Here is a 25,079-nt window from a genome sequence, read left to right as displayed (position 1 = left end):
AGAATTCACCATTCTGGCTATGATTTTTATCTGAACAATGCAAAATGTCAATAATGACATCTTGAAATAGGAGCTCACATACTTAGAACTTCAGATTTGAAATTCACCCCAGGCTGAGCCAGAGGCTTGAAAAGATTTGTAAAATTTTGGAGTAAGCTTGGGTCCAGTGCAACATTGTAAAAGGTCCAATTCCAAACAGAAAGTGGCAAATTTAAACCTGGCTTCAGTTCTCACCAGACCTTTGTAAATCCATTATTTCGTTTCAGAAGACTGGAAGAAAGCCATTTTGCAACAGCTGTTGTTAAGCCAGGTGGAATTGGTGATTCTAGCTAATTATCTGTTTCCACTCAAAAATGGGGAGATCCTCAGCAAAGTGCAGCTGGAGGAGAACTGAAGGAGAATCACCTCTGTACATGTGGCCTGATCCTGATACACTCCAGCCATGAACCAGACTAACCACAAAGAACCAGTCTAACCACAGTGACACCTTTAATGCAGCAGGACAGCCTCTTTATTGCAGCCTCTAACCTGCATCTGATTTGGCTCTGATTTTGGTCTTCATCTGAAGCCTGCCAAGGACAAGAAATCCTGACTGTTGATTGAGAAAGTCCTCTGACACTCTCTGACTTTCAGGGCACAACTTGGTTGAGTTCATATATCCCCTATGATGATCTTGGCAACAGCAGCCTGGCTCCTCCAGAATAGTTGGCATCCACTGCTGGGTGGTATCTGCCAGGGATTCCTGTCAATGTAGGGACACACAAAGAATTCTTCCTCCCTGCTCCAGCTCACTGTTCTCTCCCCCAGGGTGCAGCTGTTATCTCAGACAGGAGGGTAATTGAACAGACTCGGTTTTTTGACTGAGGATCAAAACAAGTTGTGTTTAGCTAAACTCCCTTCACAGCTCAGTTTCTTGATGCTTCTGGAGTTACATCAGCAGAAAATCTAACTTTATTATTAGTGTTTCTGTAACAGATTATTCTATTGTGTTGCACACAACAAAGTGTGTTTCAGAATGCCACAAAACATCCCAAATGCCTGGCTAGCTCTTCATATACCTGGAGCTTCACTGCACCTGCACAAATTGATTTGAAAATGTATCATCCCGGGGTTCTTTCTTATAAAAGGTCTATAAAGAGGTTAGTTTGGAGAAATAGCCTGAAGAATAGCTAAGCAACAAGCTTGAAGCATCAGACACCTGCTACTCCCACCACCTCAGACTAAGAAGCCCTGATGTTGCCTTGGGTCAGGCCCTCAAAACATTGCTATGTCTCCATCTGTACAACAGGTAATGACAGCTCAGTTTTGCAAAGTTATTCTTTGGCTAAACTAACTGAACACTGAAATGTCTGTATAATTGTAATTGCAAATAAATCTCAGTAGCTATTTAAAATTAGGATTTAAAAACTCAGTGGATTTTAGTAGCAGTATTAATATTACCACCATAGCCAAGGCCCTTTGCATACTCTGTGCCCAAATCCTGCAGCTCTAATAATCAAGGGAATGTTTAGTCTTTGAGCTGTAATATTTCTTGCCTTTTAGGATTCATCCCTGACAATAATTAAGTCTCATAAGGATGAAACTTAAATGAGCAGTAGCCTTTGGGGATGGTATTAGTGTGCTAACTGAGTTTGTGGTTTAAATATTAATGTCAAAGTGTAATTACCATCTGCTAAGTTTCAGGCTTGTGTTTGAAAACACATTGAGCTAAGCAGGAAGAATGAGCTGTACCAGTTGGAAGCTTTTAGAGCCGGAACAATTTCTCAACCAGCAAAGATTAGAAGGAGACACGCTTGGTGGGTATTCTTCTTGCAATCCCAGTGTGTGGTGGCTTCCCACTGCTGGCTGACTCCAGGCATAGCTCCCACCTCCTTCACCAGCAGAAGCCTCAACAGCAGCAACACTCTAATACGTCATTTCAGGGGAGGTCGGGGATGTCGTGTGTCTACCTTACAATTGCAATGCAAGCTAGGGCTGTGTCCCAGGGGAAAAAGCCTCATCAAATTTAATGCCACTGTCCTTTTCTCCTTGTAGCCTATTTGCTTATTCCCTGGAGGCTGAGCAAGGATCCTGCTGGGTTCCCAAGATCCCTCTGGCAATGAATGAGGAAGCACGTAACTGTTAGTTCACTTATCACATCTGGGCTCCCTGTGTGAAGTCTTGTACAGACTTCACAGAATGTTCCCAGGGAACATTCAACATCTGGAAGATTGGAGCTTGTAGAAGAAGAGCTTTACAAAGTATAGGGATAGCGAGAGCAGGAAAGCAGGGTGGTGGTGAATGCCTATTAGGTTTGGAATGGGAGAGAAGGATTCTGGGCATGCTAGCACTTGAAAGGGAAAGGCTGCACTGCAGTGGAGCCACAAATTGCAAGCCAAATACAGTAGTGCTCTACTCTCCCTCTAGGTCTTGAGCTTGAAAGAGGGAGGCTGTAAGTCATTTCACTTCATGTCTGTTCATTTCAGACAAACAGAACAGAAAAGTCAAGGCACAGAAAGTGGAAAGAGGGCAGGAAACGGAGCTGACTTCATGAGGCTGTGTTAGCCTGGCCACTAGTTAAAAATATTAATAACATATAAGCTATTCCCACTACTCCCAAGCCTTTGTGTGATGTCAAAAGTGTGGACAGGAGGAGAAAAAACAAAGTAATGCAAACAGATCTTGCAGAGTGTTGCCTAGGCTTAATTCCTTTTTCCTATACACAGCTACCCTGACCCTCTAGGGAAGACCTTCTCTCCCCAAGGAGTGCTGTCCCTGTTCAAGACTTCCTTTCATTAGAAATTATCCTTGTGCCCTGGGTAGGATCAGGTGATCCCTACACCTTCTCAGACCTCTGCACAATAGATGACAGATTAAAGATGATTCCTCTGATGCTGCCCTTTGCCTCTGGGGAGAGCAGAGCTTTGAATGGCCGTGGAGGTCTGTGTACCACAGATAAATCTTTCATTCAGCATCTGTTGTAAATCCCAAGGAATCTAAAGGGATTTAGCAATTTACTCTAGCCAAGGCTTAGATGATCAAAAGAATTTCCTCAAGTCAGCAGCACTTAGGATGAAAACTAGCCAAAATCTTTAAATATAGTCCCTCAGCAGGATGAAGCCATTATTCTTTCTTTTTGAGTTTACATGTCTTTATTTTTATCATCTCTCTGAGATGAGAGAAAAAAAGTTTAAGAGCATGGCTAAATTTTGCCTTGCTCAGTTTCTGCCCTGAGACACAGCTATCTCCAACCTCCCAGTGACATCAGCCTTCAGAGACTCATCAATAGCTGTATTGCTGGAAAAGACTCATTGCCAGTGCCCTAATGACCAAAAACCTGCCAGAGGAACTGCAAAATTAACTCTGGTTTTAATAACTAAAGATTAAGTGAATATTTTCTTCCATGAACTATTTCAGCTGGCACTCCAGCTGCAGACTGCTCTCTGCCTTCAATGGAGGGATCATACCTTCAGCTGCTTTGGGGTAGGACATGCACCCCTGTTCAGGCAATCTGGTCTCCTGGGTTGCGTTTCTGGCTTTCTTCTGGCAACATTCAGGATCTCACAGAAACCTGGTGCATGTTTTAGGAGGAAACACAGTAATCCAAAATGGATAGCCTCATTTGGAACACAGAGCCTTCCTCTCTCTCTGTCTCTGTTTCCACTTCTGTAAAATGGCTTTCTGCTCTTTGGAGAAAGGAAGGGATTTTGCTGATGTTTGGTAAGAGGTCATGGAACAGAACTGATAAATGGTAGAATAGATTTCCTACCTGTCTGCAGATCCTGACTCTTCACAGACCTTGAGCTGTGCCCTTACACCAACGGTCAGGTCCAGTATGGTACTCAGCATTTCTGGCCCCCAATCCTAATTCTGTCTGTAAATGTGGAGTGAAAATAATAAAATGCGATATAAATACTGCTGTCACTCAGGGCAGTCATTGCTTCTTAAAGAGAACTCTATAAAGTACAGGATTAGGTCCCACTAACTTTTTTGTCTCTAGTTCTTTCTGCCTTTTTTCAACTTACTCAGTCTCCTTCTCCCTTTGCAGGTATCTTCCACAACATCCCTTCTGTTCAAATTCTGTATTATCCCAGCTGGGATGACAGTCCTGGACAAAACATCCCAAGCAATGTGTACACTATGTATCTGCCCTGCTCTGACTTTATGCTGGATCAGGTATTGCTTGTTCTCCCCTGGGCAGTGTGTAAGCTGCCATAAAAGCGTAAACTGGCTTAAGTCTGAGCTCCGGGCATGGGCTAATCCAACTGAAATGCAGCCGTCTGTAACAGAGAGCAAAAATCAAATTTGTCCTGCCAGAAGGACCAGAAGTGTACCAATCTTTTACAGTGCTTGTGGAATCGCAGATGCGGATAGTACCTGGAGATGCTTGCTAAATGGGGAATGGGTGAGGTATAAACCTTAAATCCTTCCTGCTACAGAACGTCTTTCCAGGACAGAGCCAAGACCTAGATAAGGCACTGTGAATTGACTCTGCAGGTGTGCTGAAATATTTGCTGATACTTCTAGAGGGCTAAATTCACACACGCAAAAAACCATGCTGGAACAATGAGCTGAGCAAACTTAAAATAATGACACAAGAATGAAGTGTGGCTCCACTCCCTTCCTAACTGGGACAGAACTAAACAATCACCAGGCCCTCCTTTGCTATAATTTCTCTGGCAGGGAAAAAGACACGAGATCAACATGACACTCATGTCCCTATGATCTGCTCCAGAAATTGCTGGGGACATGAGGTGTCTCACTGCCTGGCCTGTCTGGCAATGACAGAGACATTCCCAAGGCTCCTCTCTCTTGCCTGTCAGCCGACATGCTGAGTTAACAGGCATGTTTTGGCAGGGAGATTTTTTTAATCCTTGTGCAAAACTGAATGGTTTAACAAAGCAGAGGTGTAGATAATGTATTCGGGATTAGTGGTCAGCATTGCAGTTAAACCTCACCTCAACTCCATGGAGGAGAAAGAACAAAAGAGAGAAGGGAAATTAATGGATTCTCCAAACTGCTACATTACACTAACTTAAGGCCATCTGCAGGTTCCGTGAGCATTCCCTGGTCTTGCATGCATTTGTGCCTACAGAATCCTTCCAACTCCAATCAGAGAGGAGCAGCTGCAGTGAGACCAGTGGAGTTGGCGCCGAATTATGCTTCTGATGAGATGCAAGAGGCATTTCGATTTCAGTTAAAACCACTAACAGCATCTAACAGAGATCAGAATCTAGACCAGCTCTCTCTGATTCTGGAAAACAGGATAAAAGCAGCACATCATTAAAACGAAATCTCACATAATAAGCAGAGCTCATTTGCATGTCAGTGCTGGTAACAATCTATCAGGTTGTCACCTGCCTTGACAACTGTCATCTGGGACTGACACACTGAGAGAGCACAGTGCTTCCTGTGCTTCTCTCTCTTGTACTGCTCACCCATGCTCATGTCTTAGTCCCACAATTTAAAGCATTTTTCCATCTCTTATGCGCATTTGATATTCACATCTATTGATCTAGTTTTTTGACTTTATCCCACAACATGCCTTTTGCTGACAGTATTCACTTGAGAATGATTAGCCAGACATATTTTTAATGCAACAGTCCCTGAGGTGGGAGGTCTGGAACAGGGCCTTTTCTGATGTGATTTGGAAGGAATGCCCATCTGCATCACCTAATGCCCCATCTCACCACTTCAATTTTCCACTGCATTTCTCCTCTTTCCTTCTTTCTGTTTCTTCCATACAAATTCCAGCCCTCTCTCCATACTTCTACTTGCTTATTCTTTATATTTATTTTACAACTTCTTTCTTTCAAATACAAGTGCCTTTCCGACCCCAGCAGGAAATAGGGATATGAGGCCAGGTATAAAAGATGTTGCCTCCATAAAAGATGTTGCCTCCAGCACTTGTGATGGAGTTACTCCTACATATGCTAAGACTGAACATAAAATCAAGAATTCCAATCAGGAAAGTGGACACAATCTCTGATGGGAAGGAGAGAGTGTTTACCATTGGGCCGAGAAATGAAATCCCCAAACCTTGTTCTAAAGAAAAGATGAGCATCTTTAAGCCTGCAGAAAGGGAAGCTGCAATACAGGGCTGTTTCAGTCATTACAGTAAAGAAGGTTCTTGACATAAATCAGACAGATTTTGCTTTCTTTGATACTGGTACAAATCCAGGATAAACACCACAATTTCACTGGGATTACTTCACATTCATGCTGATGCAAATATTATTAAAATGCCATTTCTCACCATTAAGAGGAGAACCCTCCATCAGCACATCCACCATGCACCTGCTGCTGCTGTAGGTCCTCATTAGAAATAGGCTTACTGAATAAAGATCAGTACAGCATCTTAGCAATTCTTTTTCTTTGTTCTCTCTGTCCCCCTCTCCAGGTCTCATTTATAGCCAAAGGAAGGGAAAGAAACAGCATCAGCAATTTCTGTCTACAATGAAATACAAGCTCTTCTTCCCAAGCTTCCTTGTGAAAATCAGCCCTGGCTAATTGTCTGCTTTCTCTCTTTTCATGAGAGTGAAAAAAATCTAGTAGATGACAAATACATCAGACAGAGAAAACTACTGCTGAAGTTGATGAGCTGGTGTATAATTTTGGTGCTCCTAGAGCACAGTGGCTTGTGACTGTGACAGACTCACTGGCCTTTACTGGGGGCTCTGGAGAGAGTCCGGAAGTATCTTTGCACTGGAGGACATTCCAGATTACTGCTGAAATAAATATATTTGCTGCATTCTACAGGCAATTTCTATATAAATCACAGAGTGAAATCCAGAGTCCCAAGCCTCTCCATCCAAAAATGCAGCATCTGCGGCTAAAGCTTACAGAAAATTCCTTGAGAAACTGCCATAGTAGTTCCTTAATCTTGCCTAATTTGGTAGGGACAGATGGATGGATGTATAGACACATACATATTGCTTTTCAGGTTTCTGCTTGTGACTCTTGAGCATCCCTATTGCTTTAGCAGATGTATCACAGGGAAGACCAAGATTTTCCTTATCAGTTTAATAGTATCACCATTTTTTCCTGTTTCAGATCATTTGACACTCCTTCCTACTCAGTGGGATTCCCTGATAGAATCTACTAAGTACAAACAGCTACAGCTACAATGTTAATTGGTATTTATGCTGCAAACACTGCATAACTGCATGGTCATTTGCAAGTTCCCTTATGTCAGTCATTAATGATATTTAACATTGTCAAGTTACTACATCAAATTCAGAGTGTTCAGGTCCCCTGATGAAAAAGCAACCCAGAAAGCCGAAATAGTCCTGCCAATACCTTGACATTATTCCAACTGGATGTGATCATTGTGGGATTCCACATTGCCTTATCTTGTAAAAGTACTAGCAACTGATTTATCCCGTGACCTTCACCTGCCATGCAGCTGGAGTCTGCCTGTAGTGTGAGTACCTCAGCCAGCTTCAAACAACCTCAGAGTCACAACAGAAGCACAAATTTCAGTCTGGGCTGCACAAGCTTCCCAGGTGTCCCAGGTGTATACAGCTTACTTGGGCTTACATCCATCCATTTGCACTTTCCCGTGGCTGCACCCCCATTGCCTCCCACCTGCTGTTGTTACCTAAGAAAGCAAAATGAAAGATGCAAGCGCCAGGTTCACTGTGATATAATGGCAACCCAAGACTTCAGATTTGACAAACCCTTTATCCTGCCCAAAGTCCTTTGCATGAAGAGCCCTTTCATCAACATGATTCTCCTCAGTTTTGTTCTGTTTGGATTTCTATGGAATTGGAACTTTACAAATTGTTTCAATGGTATAAAGGAGAACAGACGGTTTTCAGGCCCAGCCCCTGCCACAGATAGAAGCATATTACTTCTTCAGCTTCTTGCATACAATATACTTGGCTACCAGGATGCTCTTGACAGGATTATCTAATTACATCCCTGTCTTGGTTTTGAAAGACAGGTGTCTGCTAAGGAAGGCAGAAGCCTCCCTTGAAGTGGCAGATGTAACCCCTTTCCCTCCGAGTTACTATAATTATGAAATCAAGGGCTTTTAGGCAAAGATGTGGGAAATAGGAATAACAGTTCTTTACTATTATATATATATATAACCAGTCAAACAAACAACAATAACTATGGCAGTAACAGCAAACAATCACAAACCCAGTCCCAGCCTTCTCGGCTGTCAGGCCCTTTCCCCTCGGGTGCAGTTCTGCTCGCAGCCGGCAGGGGCGCTGGCGGCTCCCGGTGAGCAGGGCAGGTGCGATGGTTCCCCCGCGGCTGCAGGGGGCGCTCCGGAGCGAGCTCGGGGAGCACGCGGCACCGGTGGCCTGGGGTCCTGGGAGAAGGATGGAACAAAGGCTTCACAAACCCCCGGACAGCTGGCCCCAGTGTCCGGCTGGACCTTCAGGAACAGCAGGCTGGAAGGGCAAGCTGGAACAGCAGGCTGGAGCAGCAGGGACGAGCACAAATCCCGGGTGGCAGACGCGATGTATCCAAGCGGGGAACCCCCCGGGGGTCTGGGCAGGCAGGGTGAGCACGGCTACAATGTAGCAAAAGGCTCGAAGCAGCGGCAGGGCAGGGCGGCCACAGCCCGGCCTCCAGCGGGGCAGGGAAGGTGGGCCCGGGATCCTGGGATCTTTCTCCGCAGAAAGAAAAGCGGACGAAATTAACCAGCAGCTTCTCTCTCCGAACACCAAGAGCAAACTGACCCCACACCCAGGTGAAACAAAAGAGTAGCCAGGCACACCCCACCCTCAGTGGGTAGCTCTTTGTTTTCTTAAGTATCCAGCAATCAGCGATTTGTTCCCTTAGCAACATGTATGGGGGGCAGGGGGGGAAATTCCTTTAACAGAAAAAAAAAAACCCGAGGACTAAACTAAAACCCCAACAGTCCCTAATTGTGTCTTTGGAATATCTTCTAAAGATGTGTCTACAAGCTGCAGCAGTTGAGGATGGCAGTATTGCATCTCTCCCACCTGCTCGCTCCGTATTTGTCTCCACTGTAAAAACACACGAGTACACCCTTCACCCAGTCATGCTGTGCCTGCTACCATCACTTTGGGGACAATGAGAATACTAGATCCCCAGGGATATAGGAAAGGCAAAACTTTGTTAGGACTAGGAAGAATCTGTTTTCTGTTGTTGCTTCTGACTCTACTGCATTTCTGAATTAGGAAGATGTATTGAGGGAGTCTTTTCTACATTTTTTTCAGGCCTGTAGTGAATTTGTACAGTCCCACCAGAGACTCACATGCCATTGTCAGTAACCAGGAGACACAGCTTAATACCTCAGAGACCTCAGTGCAGCACATGGAACCACTCTGGCTGTTGGCCACAGTTCTGAAAGAATAATATGTCGCTGTTATTCCCCAGAGAACAGCAAATCACGACACAAGTCCAGGTTGCAAGGTATGGCCAAGTCAAGGTCTGCTTAATCACCCATAACCTTTATAGCATGGTTCGCAAAAGAGAAACTACATGATTGGCCTATTGGCCTGCCACCTCTGGAGGTGATAGGTTGAGCAGTAAGACACCCATTTCCAAATATTATTCTTACAAGACAGAAAACAATTCTAGTGTTCTCACAACAACCTGCAGGTGCAGAAACGGTTTACATTCTTACAAACTGTTGTCCATCCAGTTCTCATGAGAATGAAAGCTTTCACTGAGAAGCTGTGAGAAGCTGGATTTCTCTAACTGCTTTCTTATGAGAAAGGAAAGTTTCACAGGAAAAATCCTCTGTCAGGCCTTGCTAGCATCTACAATTCCCCCTTTTTGTTTTAAAAGGACCAAAAAGGTCACGTTTGTAATCCTTTGCTGGATCCCTTGCAAAGGAGAATAAACCCAGCATAAGGAGTCTGTTTGGTAGTGGCCAGTTACCAAACAGAGTCTAAATCTGATACTGACTTAAAGCAGGCAGAGGGATTCTCCAGTATAGAACATACATTTAGCAAACCCAGCTATACTCCCAGTCATTAATTCCGAACAGCCTTAAGGGCTCTATATCAATTACTACTTCTGGAGAGCCTTAAGGGCTCTAATATTCTGTGTAACAATCTGACTCCGTAATACAAGAAATACTTCTGGGTAGCCTTAAGGACTCTAACAATCTGACTCCATAATACGAGAAACTTAAAATTCAGTCTCTGTTAAAATTCAGTCTCTGCTTGTAGAAGGACCAGGCTGACGGTCGACATCCTGGTCATCATCAGAAGGGTCACTCAATGGATGCTCTGCATTCCGGTCATCATCTGAAGGTTGCCTTGGAGGTTGTTTGTTCTGCTTCTGGTGCTGCAGGTCAGGGCGAACGCATCTCACAGGTAGCCATCGTACCCCAGTATCTGTGGAAACGCAAGCATACCCAGGACCCCAAGCAATAAGCTTGTGCGGGCCTTCCCACTTTTTAGTGAGGAGATCCCGCACCCAGACCTTCGCTCAAGGCAGGTACGTCTCGCCTGCAGACTGCAATGAGAGAAAATTATTCAAAATAACAGGATTGTTTGAATTTGGTGGCACTGTAAGGTGGTTAATGGTATACAACGCCTTTTCTAGTCGGCTCTGTGGGGTTTCTCCAAACATTTCCCCTTTTTGTTTTCTCAGAACACACTTCAAAGTACCATGAGCGCATTCAACAATGGCTTGGCCTGTAGGAGAATGCAGAATACCCAAAGCATGATCTAAGCCCCATAAGTGCAAAAACTGCCGCGTCTTCCGACAGACATAGGCAGGGCCATTATCGGTTTTCACAGAGGAAGGTACACCCAAAATCGCAAAAGCGAGTTTCCAATGGGCAATGACATCGTGGCCTTTCTCCCCAGTTATGAGCAGACGCCCACATAGCTGAGGAGAACGTGTCAATAGACACGAGCACATACTTAAGTCTGCCGAATTCAGAGATGTGTGTTACATCCATCTGCCAAAGCTGCAAGGCCCATAGGCCTCTGGGGTTTACCCCTGAGGGCAGAGTTTCACTGAGTCCATGACAGTCAGCACAAGAGCTGACAATGTCCCGAGCCTCAGCTGGCATTAAGTGAAACTGCTTTTCCAGAGTATGTGCACTTTGATGGAAGAAATTGTGTGATGCTTTAGCTTGCGCAAGTTTATCAGGCTGAGGAGCTACCCATGCAGGGTTAGCCAACATGTCAGCCCTAGCATTACCCTTCATGATAAAACCTGGCAAATTGGTGTGGCTTCAAATATGCAAGATATAATATGGATGCACTCGAGCTTGAATCACACTCCACAAGGCTTGTAATAGAGAAAACAGAGCCGCATTATTCACTTCCTTCAAAAGTGAACAATCTAAGCGCTGAGTTATATCTGCCACATAGGCAGAGTCAGCGACCAAATTCAAAGGAACCTGAGAGAACCACTGAAAAGCCATGGTGACAGCCCTCAATTCAACCAGCTGGGCTGAGCCTGACTCATGGCCTTCCAACACCTGCCACTCATATCCTTCCTTCCAGGTAATAATAGTTTTCCTAGTTTTCCCAGACCCATCAGTGAAGACAGTGGGTCCTTTCACTGGTACCCAACTAATTTTTGGTCATTGAATGAGGCTTGTCGATTTTGCCATTTGCAGTAATTTATGGCTGCGCAGATGATAAGCAATTTGCCCTGAAAAGTTTTGCAGCGCACTTTGCAAAGGAGCACTGTTCATAGGGCTCCATTCAAAAAATTCCTGCTGCACTGGAAGCACAATTGTCACAGGATCCGCTGCCATCAATTGCAAACACCGATGACGGCATTTGATTATCAGACAAGCCATCAATTCAAACAATGCGGGTGCTGTCTTTTTTGGCTGATGTGGCGAGAAGACCCATTCCAGAATATGTAAAGAGTCAGACCACTGCTTATTCCATTGGCCAATGATACCTGTAGGATGCAAATCTGGTGTGGTAATGAAAACAGTGATATCAATGGAGGGATCCACTCAATGAACCTGTCGAGCAGAAACAGCCTGCTGCACCTCCTCCAGTGCTCGTCGCGCTTCAGGAGTCAATTTGCGAGGTGAATTCAACTCAGGGTTCTCCTTTAAAATATTAAAAAGCGGGGAAAGCTGCGCTGTGGTTAGTCCTAGATAAGGACATAACCAATTAATGACACCCAGCAATTTCTGAGCATCATTCAAAGTCTTGATAGAATCTGAGAATTGCACCTCCTGATGTTGGACAATCTGATCCAAAATTTTGACTCCTAGGTATTTCCAAGGAGGATGCTGTTGAACTTTTTCCAGAGCCACTTGCAAGCCATAAGAATGCAGAGCAGCAAGCAGCCAAGGCTGTATCCTCAGCAGCTCATCCCGGGTAGGTGCTGCCACCAGGATATCATCCATGTAATGGTAGCAGTATGCCCCAGTGTCATACATGAAATCCCTAATTGTGCTTGGTCTTTGCATATTAAGTGCCTTAATTAATTAATTCTGAGTTAAATATTTTTAAATTGAATGTTAAAATTAACCCATCAGCCCAGGTACAAAAATCAAGTTCTATTATTAGTGTTTTCAATTGTTCAAAGTAGTTTATTAAGAGAGTTGCACCATTCCCAGTTAGAAATTCCCCAGTTAAAAATCCCCAACTTATGTCCCCTTCTCAAACTTTAAACCACCTGTACACCATAAGAGTTATCTTTGCTATGTTCATTGTCTACTTTTACAAGTGTTTTAAGATGTATTAGATGTATTTTAATATTTTTCCAAGTGTTTTTACTTTGCACTTTAGTCTAAAGGCTCACCCCAAAAACCGCAGTTTCTCACAGCCAGCAGCTATTTTTAGCCCCGTAGCCCTAACCCTGCAGGCAACCTCCATGGCAACCTGAATTTTAATGAGGGCATGTTACCACCCTTATTTCAACTGATACTACCCCTCTGACAACGACGAGCTATTGGTGGACAGACATGATCTGTCAAAGGGAAAGCACCAATCACTTTAAACTGAAGGGGTGGGCTGTAGGCGGGCTGTGGGCGGGCTGTGGGCAGACTGGGGCGGAGCAAAGGCACTATAAACAACGGGACAGGTCTCAGAGGGAGAGAGCGTTCTCTGCAGGCTAGCTGTGGTGGATGTCAGTGCTGGGCATTAAAAGCCTTACTCCTATTAAGGAGCCTTTAATAATTTTTTTTCCTGACTTTTGGACCAGCTAAAAGTCAGCTCAGCACTGCAAGTCCTTTTTCTCTACCTGAGGTCCAGTGCTGTCTCAGCTAGAAGATCTCAGCTCCCTGTGCTCCTGGGGCATACCATCTACTGAGCCCTAGGATCCCAAATTTTTATATTTTTCTAATTTCTGTAATTTTTCAGTTTTTCTGTTTTCAATAAATTATTTCAATTTTTTATTTAACTAAGAGCGGTCTCTTTTCTCACACCCAGGAAACTGCTCATGGACTCCAGACAAAGCCTGAGCAACATACCACTGGCAGATAGTTGGGCTGTTCTTCATACCCTGAGGCAGAACCTTCCATTGATACCTCTGCGCAGGTTCAGCATTGTTAACTGCAGGCACAGTAAAAGCAAATTTTGGTTTGTCATTAGGATGCAAAGGAATAGTGAAAAAACAATCCTTCAAATCAATGATCAGGATTTCCCACCCTGCTGGAATCATGGTGGGTGAGGACATACCAGGTTGCAATGTCCCCATACATCACTGCATTGACTTGTCTGAGATCCTGCAACAACCTCCATTTCCCTGATTTTTTCTTAATTACAAAAACAGGGATGTTCCAGGGACTAGTAGAAGACTCAAGATGTCCCTGTTGCAATTGTTCCTGGACTAACTGGCGAAGGGCAACTAATTTCTCGTCTGTCAGGGGCCACTGAGGAACCCAGATGGATTTGCGTACTAGCCACCGCAAAGGCAGCATAGGATACACTGTGCCCTTCAGTACAGCGGCCCCCATCAAAAATTTGTCCCAATCCGCACCCCACAAGCTGCCAACACATCCCGCCCCCAGAGGTTAAGCAAAGCGGCAGTGACATGGGGTCAAACCAGAGCTGTTTGCCCCTCTGCATTTTTCACTGGCACAGGATGTTCGCTTAAATAGCTCTTTGTGGTTCCTCCCAATCCTGCAATGGCTGACCCCACAGGGGCCAGAGGCCATGTGGCAGGCCATGCAGAGAAGGAGATGATCGTCACATCAGCGCCCGTGTCGATCAAACCTCATTTGGATTTTGGGCTGATGGGCATCTGGGAGGATTAGGGTGCATGTTATCTGCGGCTCTTGGCAGGAGACGTCAGGAGTCCAGAAAACTTGCGGAGGTCCCGTGGATCCAAAGCCACCATCCCGCAATTGCGTTGTCCTACTCTACTAACACATGACTTAAAAAGCACAAGTTGAGCAATTCTAGTCTTTTCAGGAATAGTAAAAGGAGGGGAGGGTGTGGAAACCATAGCACAAATCTGACCTGTATAGTCAGCATGTATAACTCCTAGGTGTACATGGATCCCCTGAACAGTGGTGCTAGACCTTCCTACGAGCAATGCACTCAGGCCTTGCCCCAGGAGTCCATGTGCATCCCAGGGAACCTTATAGACCCAAGTGGAGTCTAAGATGACTGTTGCTGCGGTATGTACATCCACTCCGGCGGAACCCTGGGTGCTGGCTGCAAGCTGGCTGAGTAGGCCTGCATTGGAGGAGCCTGGGGAAACATTTTTATCTGAGCACAATTTCCCCGTGCGCTCCTTTGCGAGTTTTTTCCCCGGCGCACCAGGGATCAACCACTGACATGGTAAAAAGACTGGCAGGTCTGAAGAATGACGTGGCCTCCTGCATCGCTTGCAGTGATCAACCCTCCTGTTTTCCTTCCCTTTCTTCTTTCCTTTAACCTGTTTCTGCTGTTGCTTCACCTTAGGGTTCTTTTTTAAGCCATCAGTCTTTACTTGAGGACACCACAGGACTGCTGCTAGAGCAGACTTATACTCCCCAGATCCCACCTTAGCACAGGCATCAACTGTTTGTGCTGCTATGGGTTCTCCAGGCAAGGCATCTATAATCTTTCTGCATTCATCATTCGCATTATCTCTTGCCAGCTGCCTGCACAACATCTGTCTCATGGTATCATCCTCAACTTGCTGCTCTAAGGCTCCAGCAAATCTTTCTACAAAAGACAAAAAATTCTCTTTCAGTCCCTGAAATACCTTTGTATATTGTGTCCTTGGAGCAGCTGTATCCAAACTTTTTAGCAAAGCAGCCATACCAACCTTTTGAATTTGTTCCAGGATCTGGGGATGCCAGGTAGCCTGAACATCAGGGTCCCAAAATTCATTGATCCCCAGAAAATCGTTCACAGGAACTAAACACCTGGGATCAGTTTGAGGCAATCACATATTCCCAGCTACGGCCTTTTCAGCCAACCTTCTCCAATTAGCTTCAAAAAGTGAGTATTGTACAGGTTGGAATAAAATCGGACCTAAATGTTTAATATCAAATAGAGAAAGCAGATCAGTATTCAGCACTCTGATAACCTGCATGACTTGAGAGGAACTTAATCCATACTGAGCAGCCTTACTCTGCAAATCCTGGACTACCCTCCAAGCAATAGTCTCATGACTGTCAGCCTGGCCTGAGTTGGGAGGAACTTTCTGCACTGGAAAAGCCTGGGCAGCACCCCCTATGTCGCCACTGGCTTCTGCATTCATTGCTGCATCACTTCCATCTATCTGCATGCCATCATCAGATAAGGCAGCAGGTTGCTCAGGTGCTGTGTGCCCAGCAGGCATCCCAAGCCTTTCCAGAACCTCCCAAGCCCCGTCTCGCAAGGCACATCTTTTAATTTCTTCCCAAACCCGTCTTGAATTCCTGGGACCTAGAGTGCCATCGCGGCCTGGAGAAGCCCAAGGACAGCTGCAAGCTTGCTGCATCACTCGCTGCCGACGCCTAAGTTCCGCCACAGGCTCCCACCGGGAAGCGGACGCCTCCATAGCAATGGAGCTCATTCTGTCATCCAGGGGTGTATCAGCCAAACCTTCTGAAGACTGGCACAGCAGCTCCGGGCCAGTGGACAGGGTAACTACAAGGGCTGGATTCGCAGCTGGGAAAGCAGCGGAAGCTGAAGCAGCGTCAGGTGGAGCGGCGGGGGAAGAAGCAACAGCCGCCACGCTAGATAGTGGGACCTGCAACATTGCAGGCCGAATCAGAGGCCGTTGCTGTCCAGGCGCAGGCGGAGCGGCGGCCAGTGCCATGGACGCCGCGGACCCCCACGCAAGCCCAGACACGGCGGCGGGCAGCGCCGTGGTTGCCATGATGTCCCGCCCTGGCTCAGGCGCTGGGTCCGCCAGCTCTGCACCCTTCTCTAGGGGCGCGGCCAGTTCCGGCGGTACCACTGGCACTCGCATAGGCAGCGCGCGTGTGACCGGCTCCGGCAGTGCGCTCTGAATGTCTGGCGCTGCACCCGGTTCCAGAACCGGGACTGTTCGCTCCAGCAATAACCGCCTGTGCCATAGTCTCCGGTAGCGCTGCAAGCTCCACTTTTATGTCCAGCAGCGTTGCCAAGATCTGTTCCCCCATAGAGACAGGGATCGGGGAACTCGGCTGCTGCTGCGACTGCACAGCAGAGTCCCCAGCCGTCACAGCCGTAGGATAACCGAGCCGCACAGGAGCCGGACGGGCGCTCTGAAACCCTGAACACGCAGGCGCGGGGGGCCGAAACGCCCCGCCCGCGGTCGGGAATGCGGGCTGCCCCTGTAACAAGGGTGCAGTGAGCTGCGCTGCAGCAGACAACAGCACTGCCACCGCGGAGGCAATGGCAGATGATGCCGAACCCAGCGAAAGAGCAGCAGCCGCCGGCGCCGCGGCAGGAGGAGACGCCGCGGACGCCACCGGTGAACAGCCCCTCGAGACAACATATCTCCGAGGGCAGGGATAACCCTTAGCGTTCTTCCGAGGTGGTACTGGGACCCATTCCACCACGCTACCCGCGCGACTTGGGGCACCCGCGCTGCTTTGAGCGCCTGCGCTGATGGGAGCGCCCGCGCTGCTCTGAGCGCCTCCCCCACCGGAGAGGCCCTCCACGTCCAAGCCGGGAGGGCACAAAGGCTCAGTCTCAGCAGAGCCTGAGTTAGCTGCACTATCCCGTGTGTCTGTACGTAAGTGCAGTCCATCGTGTAAAACCGCCCAGGTGCGTAATAAATCAAGCACCTCCGCGTTACTGCGAATTTCCGGAGTAACGTGTCCCCCAGCCGTCTCCAGGCTTCCGAGGTCAAGTCAGTATCAGCCTCTGCATAACATCCATGCAGAAGTGACCAGTCCATTAACACAGCGAGCTCGCCGTCTCCTACGTTAGCTCCTGCGGTCAGTATCACAGACTTAAAGGCGGGAAATACCGCACAGTCCCAGGAGGATTTCTGCTCCATGACTCAGTCTGTGTTCCCCGCAGCCCCAGAGGATGGCCAGCCGCGCTTGGGAGAAACTCCCGTGCCGCGGGCCCGGGGAAAGTCCCGTCCCGCGGCCACCAAAGTGGGGGGGGGTGGCGCGTACCTTTCCAGTCCGGTTTGCGGTCTTTGGATCACGTCATGGTTGCCAGATGTCGCTGTTATTCCCCAGAGAACGGCGAATCACGACACAAGTCCAGGTTGCAAGGTATGGCAAGGCAAGGCCTGTTTAATCACCCATAACCTTTATAGCATGGTTCGCAAAAGAGAAATTACATGATTGGCCTATTGGCCTGCCACCTCTGGAGGTGATAGGTTGAGCAGTAAGACACCCATTTCCAAATATTATTCTTACAAGACAGAAAACAATTCTAGTGTTCTCACAACAACCTGCAAGTGCAGAAATGGTTTACATTCTTACAAACTGTTGTCCATCCAGTTCTCATGAGAATGAAAGCTTTCACTGAGAAGCTGTGAGAAGCTGTGAGAAGCTGTGAGAAGCTGGATTTCTCTAATTGCTTTCTTATGAGAAAGGAAAGTTTCACAGGAAAAATCCTCTGTCAGGCCTTGCTAGCATCTACAATAATAATGGAAAAAAATGTGCTTGCTACAGGACTGTAGACCTAAGGGAATCAAAATGCTATTGATTCCAGCCCATCTTGTTCTCATTACAGTCTGCTCTGCTACTAGCATCAGAAGTTTTGACAAGATCCATCGTTATTAGCGGGGTAAATACATCATTAGGTGGCATAAATCAGCAGCACTTGCTATGCCAATTTATGGCAACTGAGAATATAGACCACTCTGATATGTGTTATGTGCAGAGAAATAGTATACAGGGTCAGTATGGAAAGCTTCAGTATGGCTGAGACTTGCAGAGCATTTGTTTAACTAATCAGCTACACTATGCAATTAGTGTCTATTTTTCCTCTCATAAATAGGCATGCATGAGGGGAAAAAATGATTGTTAAATACTCATACAGCAGGTTTTAACAACTGCTGATTTGAGACCAAAAAAAACCAAGCACAAATAAAGCTTCCCAGATGCTTATTATTTTTTTTTCTTCCAGTTGAATAAATAATTGCCTTTGGCTCATTGAATAAATATAAAACTCCTCATAAATGGCTACTCAACGAAGGACTGAAGAAGCCTGGCACTTTCAGAAGGAATTCCTCAAGAAACAGCACATGCAGGACGCAATTAATCAAATATTTCTCTCAGTTCCTCTATATGTGAGAGACAACTAAAAATCTGGAATAGCAAAGTAAAGAAAGAAATAATTTAATTAATAAACTGAATGAAGAGACAAGAGCATGGCAGAGAAAATAGCAGATGCTTCACTCTGGAGTCCTAAATAAAAGATAACCGGCGAGACATTACCCAATCATCTCCACTGCAGTTCAACTTCTAAAACAGGTCTGCATGCTACAGCTTTACTAAGTGCACTGAATAAAATACCACAAATACTTGAGAGAAGGGATTACCATGAGTGAAGGAAGTAAAAAGCAACATGACTTTGTTTTATAACACACAGAAAAATAAAAACACAGAAGGACACTGCATGATTTGAAGCTGAGCTGGTGGTACCACAGGGCCTTCTATTTCTAGCTCTAATTCCTGTGTTTCTTAAGAACATCAAGCTTTAAACCATTGCCAGACTGGGAGCTGAGCTTATGAATCAAAGAAAGGATATGACTGTATAATCTTTTTCAACCCATCTTCTTGTAAGGCAGTTTCTATTCATTTAACATCCCTCCATGGTCTTTATTAGCAAACAAAGTGTGAAGTACTTCACATGCTCAGTGTGAAATTTTATGAAGGAGAAGAGCAGCATAAGATAGATGTGTCAACTGGGAGGTCTGGGAGATTGGCTGTAAGAATTTTAAGGAGATAATTTAAAGAAAACAGTAATCAAGCAAAGGTGAAAGAGTGGAAGAATGTCACAAAAAGAAACAAGCTGCTTTTCTCTGCTGAAGGAACTGGGGTGATATGATTCTCTGAGGGTCCTAGACTGGCTGCACTGATTCTACAAACTTTAGGTATTACAGCAGGACAGCTTCCAGGAAGCTGCATTTTTAGAGATTAAGATTGGCTCCAGATTAAGTAACCCCAAAAATCCTGCCATCCGGAAAATGGTTTGATTGTTTAAAGAGAAAATTATGTAACCAAGAAAATGTTTTCCTTTCTCCATTTTTTCCCCCGTTAAAACATTTTAACAGTGAAGCTGAGTTTTACAAGCAGTGTAACAGACAGGCCAAAATGAGTAACTTCTACTAACATTAAAGCTGTAAAGGGATCAAACTATCCCCAAAGACCCACTTCTCCATTACAGCAAAATCCAGTGAGCCTTCTCTACATCCATCATTCTAGGATAGCAGAGCATTAGAGCACTCACACAAGGTCTCAGAAGGTTTGTGTTCATGGCAAAGTTCATTTCTGTATAGCTCCAGTGCACTCATTAATCGACTCCTCTCCAGGCACCAAGTCCCATAGTTTCCACATGGTGGTGTTAGTAGCTCAAACTGATTAACAGAGAAAATAAGCACAGCTTGTCTTAAATGTAAGGAAGTTGAACAGTATAATTCAGTTCTGTTGGCCTCCCTGGAAAAGGAGGGAAAATGTGAGGTTTTTGTCTTAAAAAAATGAGGCTCTCAGCATGTTCTGCCTTCCAGCCACAGCAAGAGTTAAAATAGACAGGTACAGTGAGAGAGGGAATGAAATCATGGGATGCAGCTGATGCTGCAATATAATTCACACTGTACGTTCAAATCAACTGGCACAGATACTTGAGAATAATAAGGTGGCATTTTGATAAAAAGGAAGAAGGTATGGTCTGGACTATTTTGAGATTCTATCAGATCTAAAATCCTGCAGTAATCTAACGTGGGTAGGGCAGTGTGCAGCATTTCAGCCAGACATGGCTGCACAGAGTCCAAGAGCCTATGGTTAGCTTAAAGTGTGCCTTTCAGAGAGACTGCTAAGGTGAAACCCCCATGCTATTGAATCTGGTGCCAAAATGTTCAGTAATTTCAGTGCAAAACTTATGCTTGAGTCCTGTTTTACTCAAAGTAAAACAATGTACTCTAGCTCTCAACTGCCAGCTCTGGGCTATATTCTGTGCACTGGGATCAGTAGGGACAGCTCACCAGGGTGAGCACTGAGCAGATCAAAGCCTCATGATTCTTCATATCCTTGACAGAAAGACCCCATTGAAAAAGATGTCTCACTCTCCTCTGCTGAAGATGCACAAAGGGGGAACAGAACTCATCCCATTCATTTTCTTGCCTGCATGCAGAAATTGGTAGTTCTCTCATCAGACACAGACATCTGTGTGTGTTGTTAAACAAGGCCCACAAGCTCCCCTTAGGTGCCAGCAAAATGCTGAAGGGCCACTGTGCTCATATCTGCACTGCCCTGGAATTGTGAAGGTGCCCTTAGAAGAAGCAACTTAATGTCTGTTAATACAGAATTGAAACCATCCCTTTCACTGTAGGTACAAAAATGCTGTTAGTGAGGATTTCCTTGTTATTTTCTAAGTCCGTGAGAGACTTTTCTCTCTCACAGAAGAGGTAGCAGGGAATGTAAACAACCAAGCCACCTGCAACCTTGGAAAGTCTTGTTTATGGTATAGTAGAAAATATTTTGATAATGGATGTTTTAGGATTTTGGCCAATCACCCCCAAGGGGTGGCTGGCCCTTTGTCCAATTAGACCATGAAGAAAAATGTCTATAAAAGGTTTGTAAAGTAAATAAATAAATAAAGCTTGCTGCACAATTCCTGCCTGCTGGATCTTCTCCTCCTCCTCCTCCCTATGGCTGCGGGACACGGTGATATACCGTAGGAACCAGGCCTGCGGTAATATTTCACCACTCTATTTTCTATGCATCCTCCTCACTTTCCTCTGGTTCATCCATCAATTTTTGTATCTCTCTCTGCCTTTTTCTCCTTTCTGGTGCATAAAGACTTTGCTCAAATGGCAAAAAACTATGTTCTTCTTCCAGTCTTGGAATTAAAGTCAATATAAACCAGCTCCTTATCTCCAAATTCAGGGTTTTTTTATACCTTCAAGGGTCTTTATACTATTGCAATAGCAAATTTAAACAGACAATTACAGCCACTGATGTGCATGCAAGGAGCTTAAAACCCATGTTACCACTGCATTAATCCACGCTGAGCCTGGAAGCCAGGCAGAGTCTGCCAAAGGTGGTACTGCCAGTGCATCCAAAAGAGGAGGCCAGGGACACCATGCACATAAGTACTAGCTATAGATAGTCTTTTGTAGAGGGATTCCTTATGGAACAAGGGCATATGATACCCCTGGAAAGATTGGACAACCCAGGGTTGCTGAGGGATAGGCCCTAAGACTAGGGAAAGCCCCTGAACAGGCCCCTGGCTGCAGGCAGGCCTGGAAAGCACCTGGCTGCAGGCAGGCCTGAGAGTCCTTGGCTGCCCCACTGATTATAGGCCATCTAGAGGGACTGGGCATGAATCTTTGCAAAAGTAGATATAAGTTTGCATAGTTGCAAAATAAAGGGAGAACGATGCTTAATTGTATCGGTGTATGTGTCGTTTATCCGGCCAGCTCTCCAGACTTGTTCCCTAACAGCCTTTGTTTTCCTGCTCCCCCATTTACAGAGCTCTAGATTTAACAACCATAGGTTAGAAAAAACACATCTAGGATCTAAAGCATGAAAGTACAGCTGCAGAAGTTAAACCTGTGTAGCAGGTTTGGTTTGCAACTGGGCAGAAACACCAATTTAGTGTAGTGGTTTGGTCCAAAATACTCATTACTATTTACCTTCTGTGAGATAAGAATTAGGAGAAAAGCAAAGCAGGCACCAAACTTGAAAGAATATAAATAAATTTATTAACAGACCTAAAAGAGAGAAAAAGAAAAAAAAATCATACCACACCTTCAGAACACTTCTCCTCCCCCCACGTTTCTCCCTTCTCCCACTCCGACGACTTGCAGCTTTTCCCACAACTGCTTTCAAGGGTCCAATCTTGGGCTACTGGGGTGCAATTTTAAGCTTGAGCCGTTCAGAAACAAAAGTTCTCTTCACCCATCTCTGGGAGCATTTCATCTCTAAGAATAGAGGCCCTCCTCCTTCCCTGGGTAACGCAACCGGGGGCTTGTCACCACAAGCCTCGGCATGCCCTCGGGCAGAGGGGACGCAGCGTTAGCCTCCACAGCGTCCTCGCTGGACAGCTCAGTGGAATCAGCGTGAGATGGGTGCGTGCGCTGGCTCCTCCTCAGAGGAAGCACGTCGAGCAGCAGGATCAGGCCTGCGTTAGTCCGGAGGCAAAGAAGGCGGGAGGGGCTTCTGGTGTGAGTTCCAACAGGTTTATTTGCAGGAGGGACCAGGGACCAGAAAAAAGCCCCGAGGAGATGCGGGCTAGCCCCCTTTATGGGGGGGTGGAGTAAGGCAGGGAAAGGGAAAACAACCAGTGGGGTACAAGCAGAGGGGAGGATACAATTTTCCAGAACAAATGGGGAAAACAGGGAGGCAGGAGTCATAACAGGGAACCAATTAATAACTACAAAAGGGAGAACTTTCTGGAACAGGGGGAGGTAATTTAGGGTTGGGAGCCACCCAGGGGGAGGTAACCTAGACCGCAGTGATCTCTTCTGGTGACTGACATTTGATGGTTTCAGCCCGAGAACAGGCTGAGCCACCCCAACATCTCCCCCTTCTTTATTACATTGAAATGAGGGGAAAGGCTTAAGGGATTTCAAAACCAAACACTTAAAAATGGGAAGGGCTAATAAAATTAACAACTCCATAAAGAAACCCCATACAATGTCCTTGATAATTGAAGGAATCCGGCTACTGGAGCTCCCAGTGTACAGGAGGAGCTGCAGCAGCAGGTGGGACACCAGCATGTAGGATGTCATCACGCAGTTATGGGAGATAACTTTAGGGACAGTGTAACATAAATAAAATTAATACAAATACAATTAACTTAAATAACAATGGCTCCCTTGGACTCCCCCTCTTTCAAAACAAAGGGCCAATTAGCGGAGGGAAACACAGAGAAGGTGGGAAAGGGAATGTTTGTCTTTGCAGCCTGGGAGGAGAATTTATTGTTTATTCAGGAGGTCTTGTTTCTCCTCCTTTTCCAGGCTGTTGCTACTGCGTTTTCAGGCTGCTTTGGTTTTGATGTCTTTGTTAAGAAAGGTTTGATCCACTTTCCAGGGATCCATTTAGGTCCTTCTGGGGTTGAAACACACCCGTAGCCTCTACCCTGGGTGACTAGGGGGTACGGGCCACGTGTCTGTAAAGTGTCAGGGTCCTTTATTAGGACCTCAGGTCTCTCAGTCAGTTTATGTTTAGCAGAGTTTGTGAAGTGTCTCAGGATGGGAGGATCAGGTTCCTCATAGGAACAGTTTAAAAAGTTCAACGTGAACAACGCTTTGGACAGTCTTATGGTGGGGGCAGCGATCTCACTGCCACCCTTTTGTTGTTCAAGCAGTCCTTTTAGTGTCTGATGTTTCCTCTCCACGATGGCTTGGCCTGTGGGTGAGTGAGGGATGCCAGTGATGTGATCCACACCCCACTCACTCATGAATCTGTTCAACTCTGCAGAGGTGTACGCAGGGCCATTGTCAGTTTTTAATTTATTTGGTGTCCCCAACACAGCGAAGGCCTGTACCAGATGGTTGATGACATCTTTGGCCCTCTCCCCACGGTGAGCTGAGGCAAAGGTTGCACCAGAAAAAGTATCCACAGAAACGTGAATATATTTCTGGTGGCCAAATTGGGGGAAGTGGGTGACATCTGTTTGCCATACCTCACAACTGCCTAGGCCTCGGGGGTTAACCCCCTGACCTAATGATGGAAGCTGATGTTTTTGGCAGTTGGGGCATGTTGCCACAATGGCTTTCGCCTGGTCTCTAGTGAGGTGGAACATCCGGACGAGAGCTGGAGCATTTTGATGGAACATTGCATGGCTCAGCTGGGCTTGCTGGAATCTGTTAGGCAGATTCGCTAGCTCGATGGGCATAGCTAGGGCATCTGCTCTCCTGTTCCCTTCGGCAATAAATCCTGGCAGGTCAGTGCGTGACCTCAATGCATTACGTAAAAGGGTTGCTTTCGGTGGGAGACAATTTGGATTAGCTTCGAAAGCAATTTATAGATTTTTGGATTTGCCACCTCTCTGAGCGATGCTCTTTCTGCTCTGGACACCACTCCTGCTACATATGCGGAATCTGTTACCAAATTAAAAGGTTCGTTGAACCGCTCAAATGCTCTGACCACTGCGGCAAGCTCTGCAACCTGCGGTGATCCTTTGACCACCTGCACATCAGACTCCCACTTCTGAGTGCAAGGATTCCTCCAAACGATGACAGACTTGTGAGATGCCCCAGAACCATCCATAAAGATCGTCAGGGCATTGAGGGGTTCACGACTCTGAATTTCTTTTGGAATTAGTTTAAAGGCCGAATTGAACAATTTGTGTTTCGGGTTGTGAGCCGATATTTGTCCCGAATAACTATCAAAGGCAAACCTGGAGATGATTGTTGTTTTGAAGGAGATGGTCCAGGGCATTGGTTGTTTGTGGCAGGTAAACACGTGAAATCACACCCCGCAAGGGTATGGAGGCGAGACCTAGCCTTTATCACCAACTGCGCCATGAGCTCCTGTGGCGTGGTAATACTTTTGGATGGCTGGTTCGAGAGGAAAACCCACTCAGTAATCAGAAGGGGATCCCTCTGCACCTTGTCCCACTGGAAAACCAGCCCATGGAGGTATG

At 46.0% G+C, this 25,079-nt stretch overlaps 1 protein-coding gene and 1 long non-coding RNA gene across 2 annotated transcripts in view; both read right to left on the bottom strand.

Moving 5' to 3' along the window:
- The window catches only part of LOC121675699, a 99,833-nt gene that overhangs the window by 35,261 nt on the left and 39,493 nt on the right, over positions 1 to 25,079 (bottom strand). The window lies entirely within an intron of this gene.
- Positions 9,374 to 16,843, bottom strand: LOC121675698. The gene is made up of 2 exons (XM_042051349.1): positions 13,367 to 16,843; positions 9,374 to 10,304 (listed from the first exon to the last, which is right to left on the bottom strand). The coding sequence occupies exon 1, from the start codon at positions 16,285 to 16,287 to the stop codon at positions 15,274 to 15,276; it is 1,014 nt and encodes a 337-aa protein (XP_041907283.1). The 5' UTR covers positions 16,288 to 16,843; the 3' UTR covers positions 9,374 to 10,304; positions 13,367 to 15,273.

This window comes from Corvus kubaryi, unplaced genomic scaffold, assembly GCF_017639235.1.
Source record: "Corvus kubaryi isolate FWS band 111438036 unplaced genomic scaffold, C.kubaryi_AGA036_p1.0 75, whole genome shotgun sequence".
In the NCBI taxonomy this organism is placed as follows: domain Eukaryota; kingdom Metazoa; phylum Chordata; class Aves; order Passeriformes; family Corvidae; genus Corvus; species Corvus kubaryi.
The sequence above is the reverse complement of the archived record's forward strand: the minus strand, read 5'-3'. Positions and strand labels throughout refer to the sequence as shown.

Bases quoted from the DNA above. Each gene is read 5' to 3' on its own strand.
- LOC121675698 (XM_042051349.1), bottom strand. From the start codon at position 16,287: ATGCGAGTGCCAGTGGTACCGCCGGAACTGGCCGCGCCCCTAGAGAAG.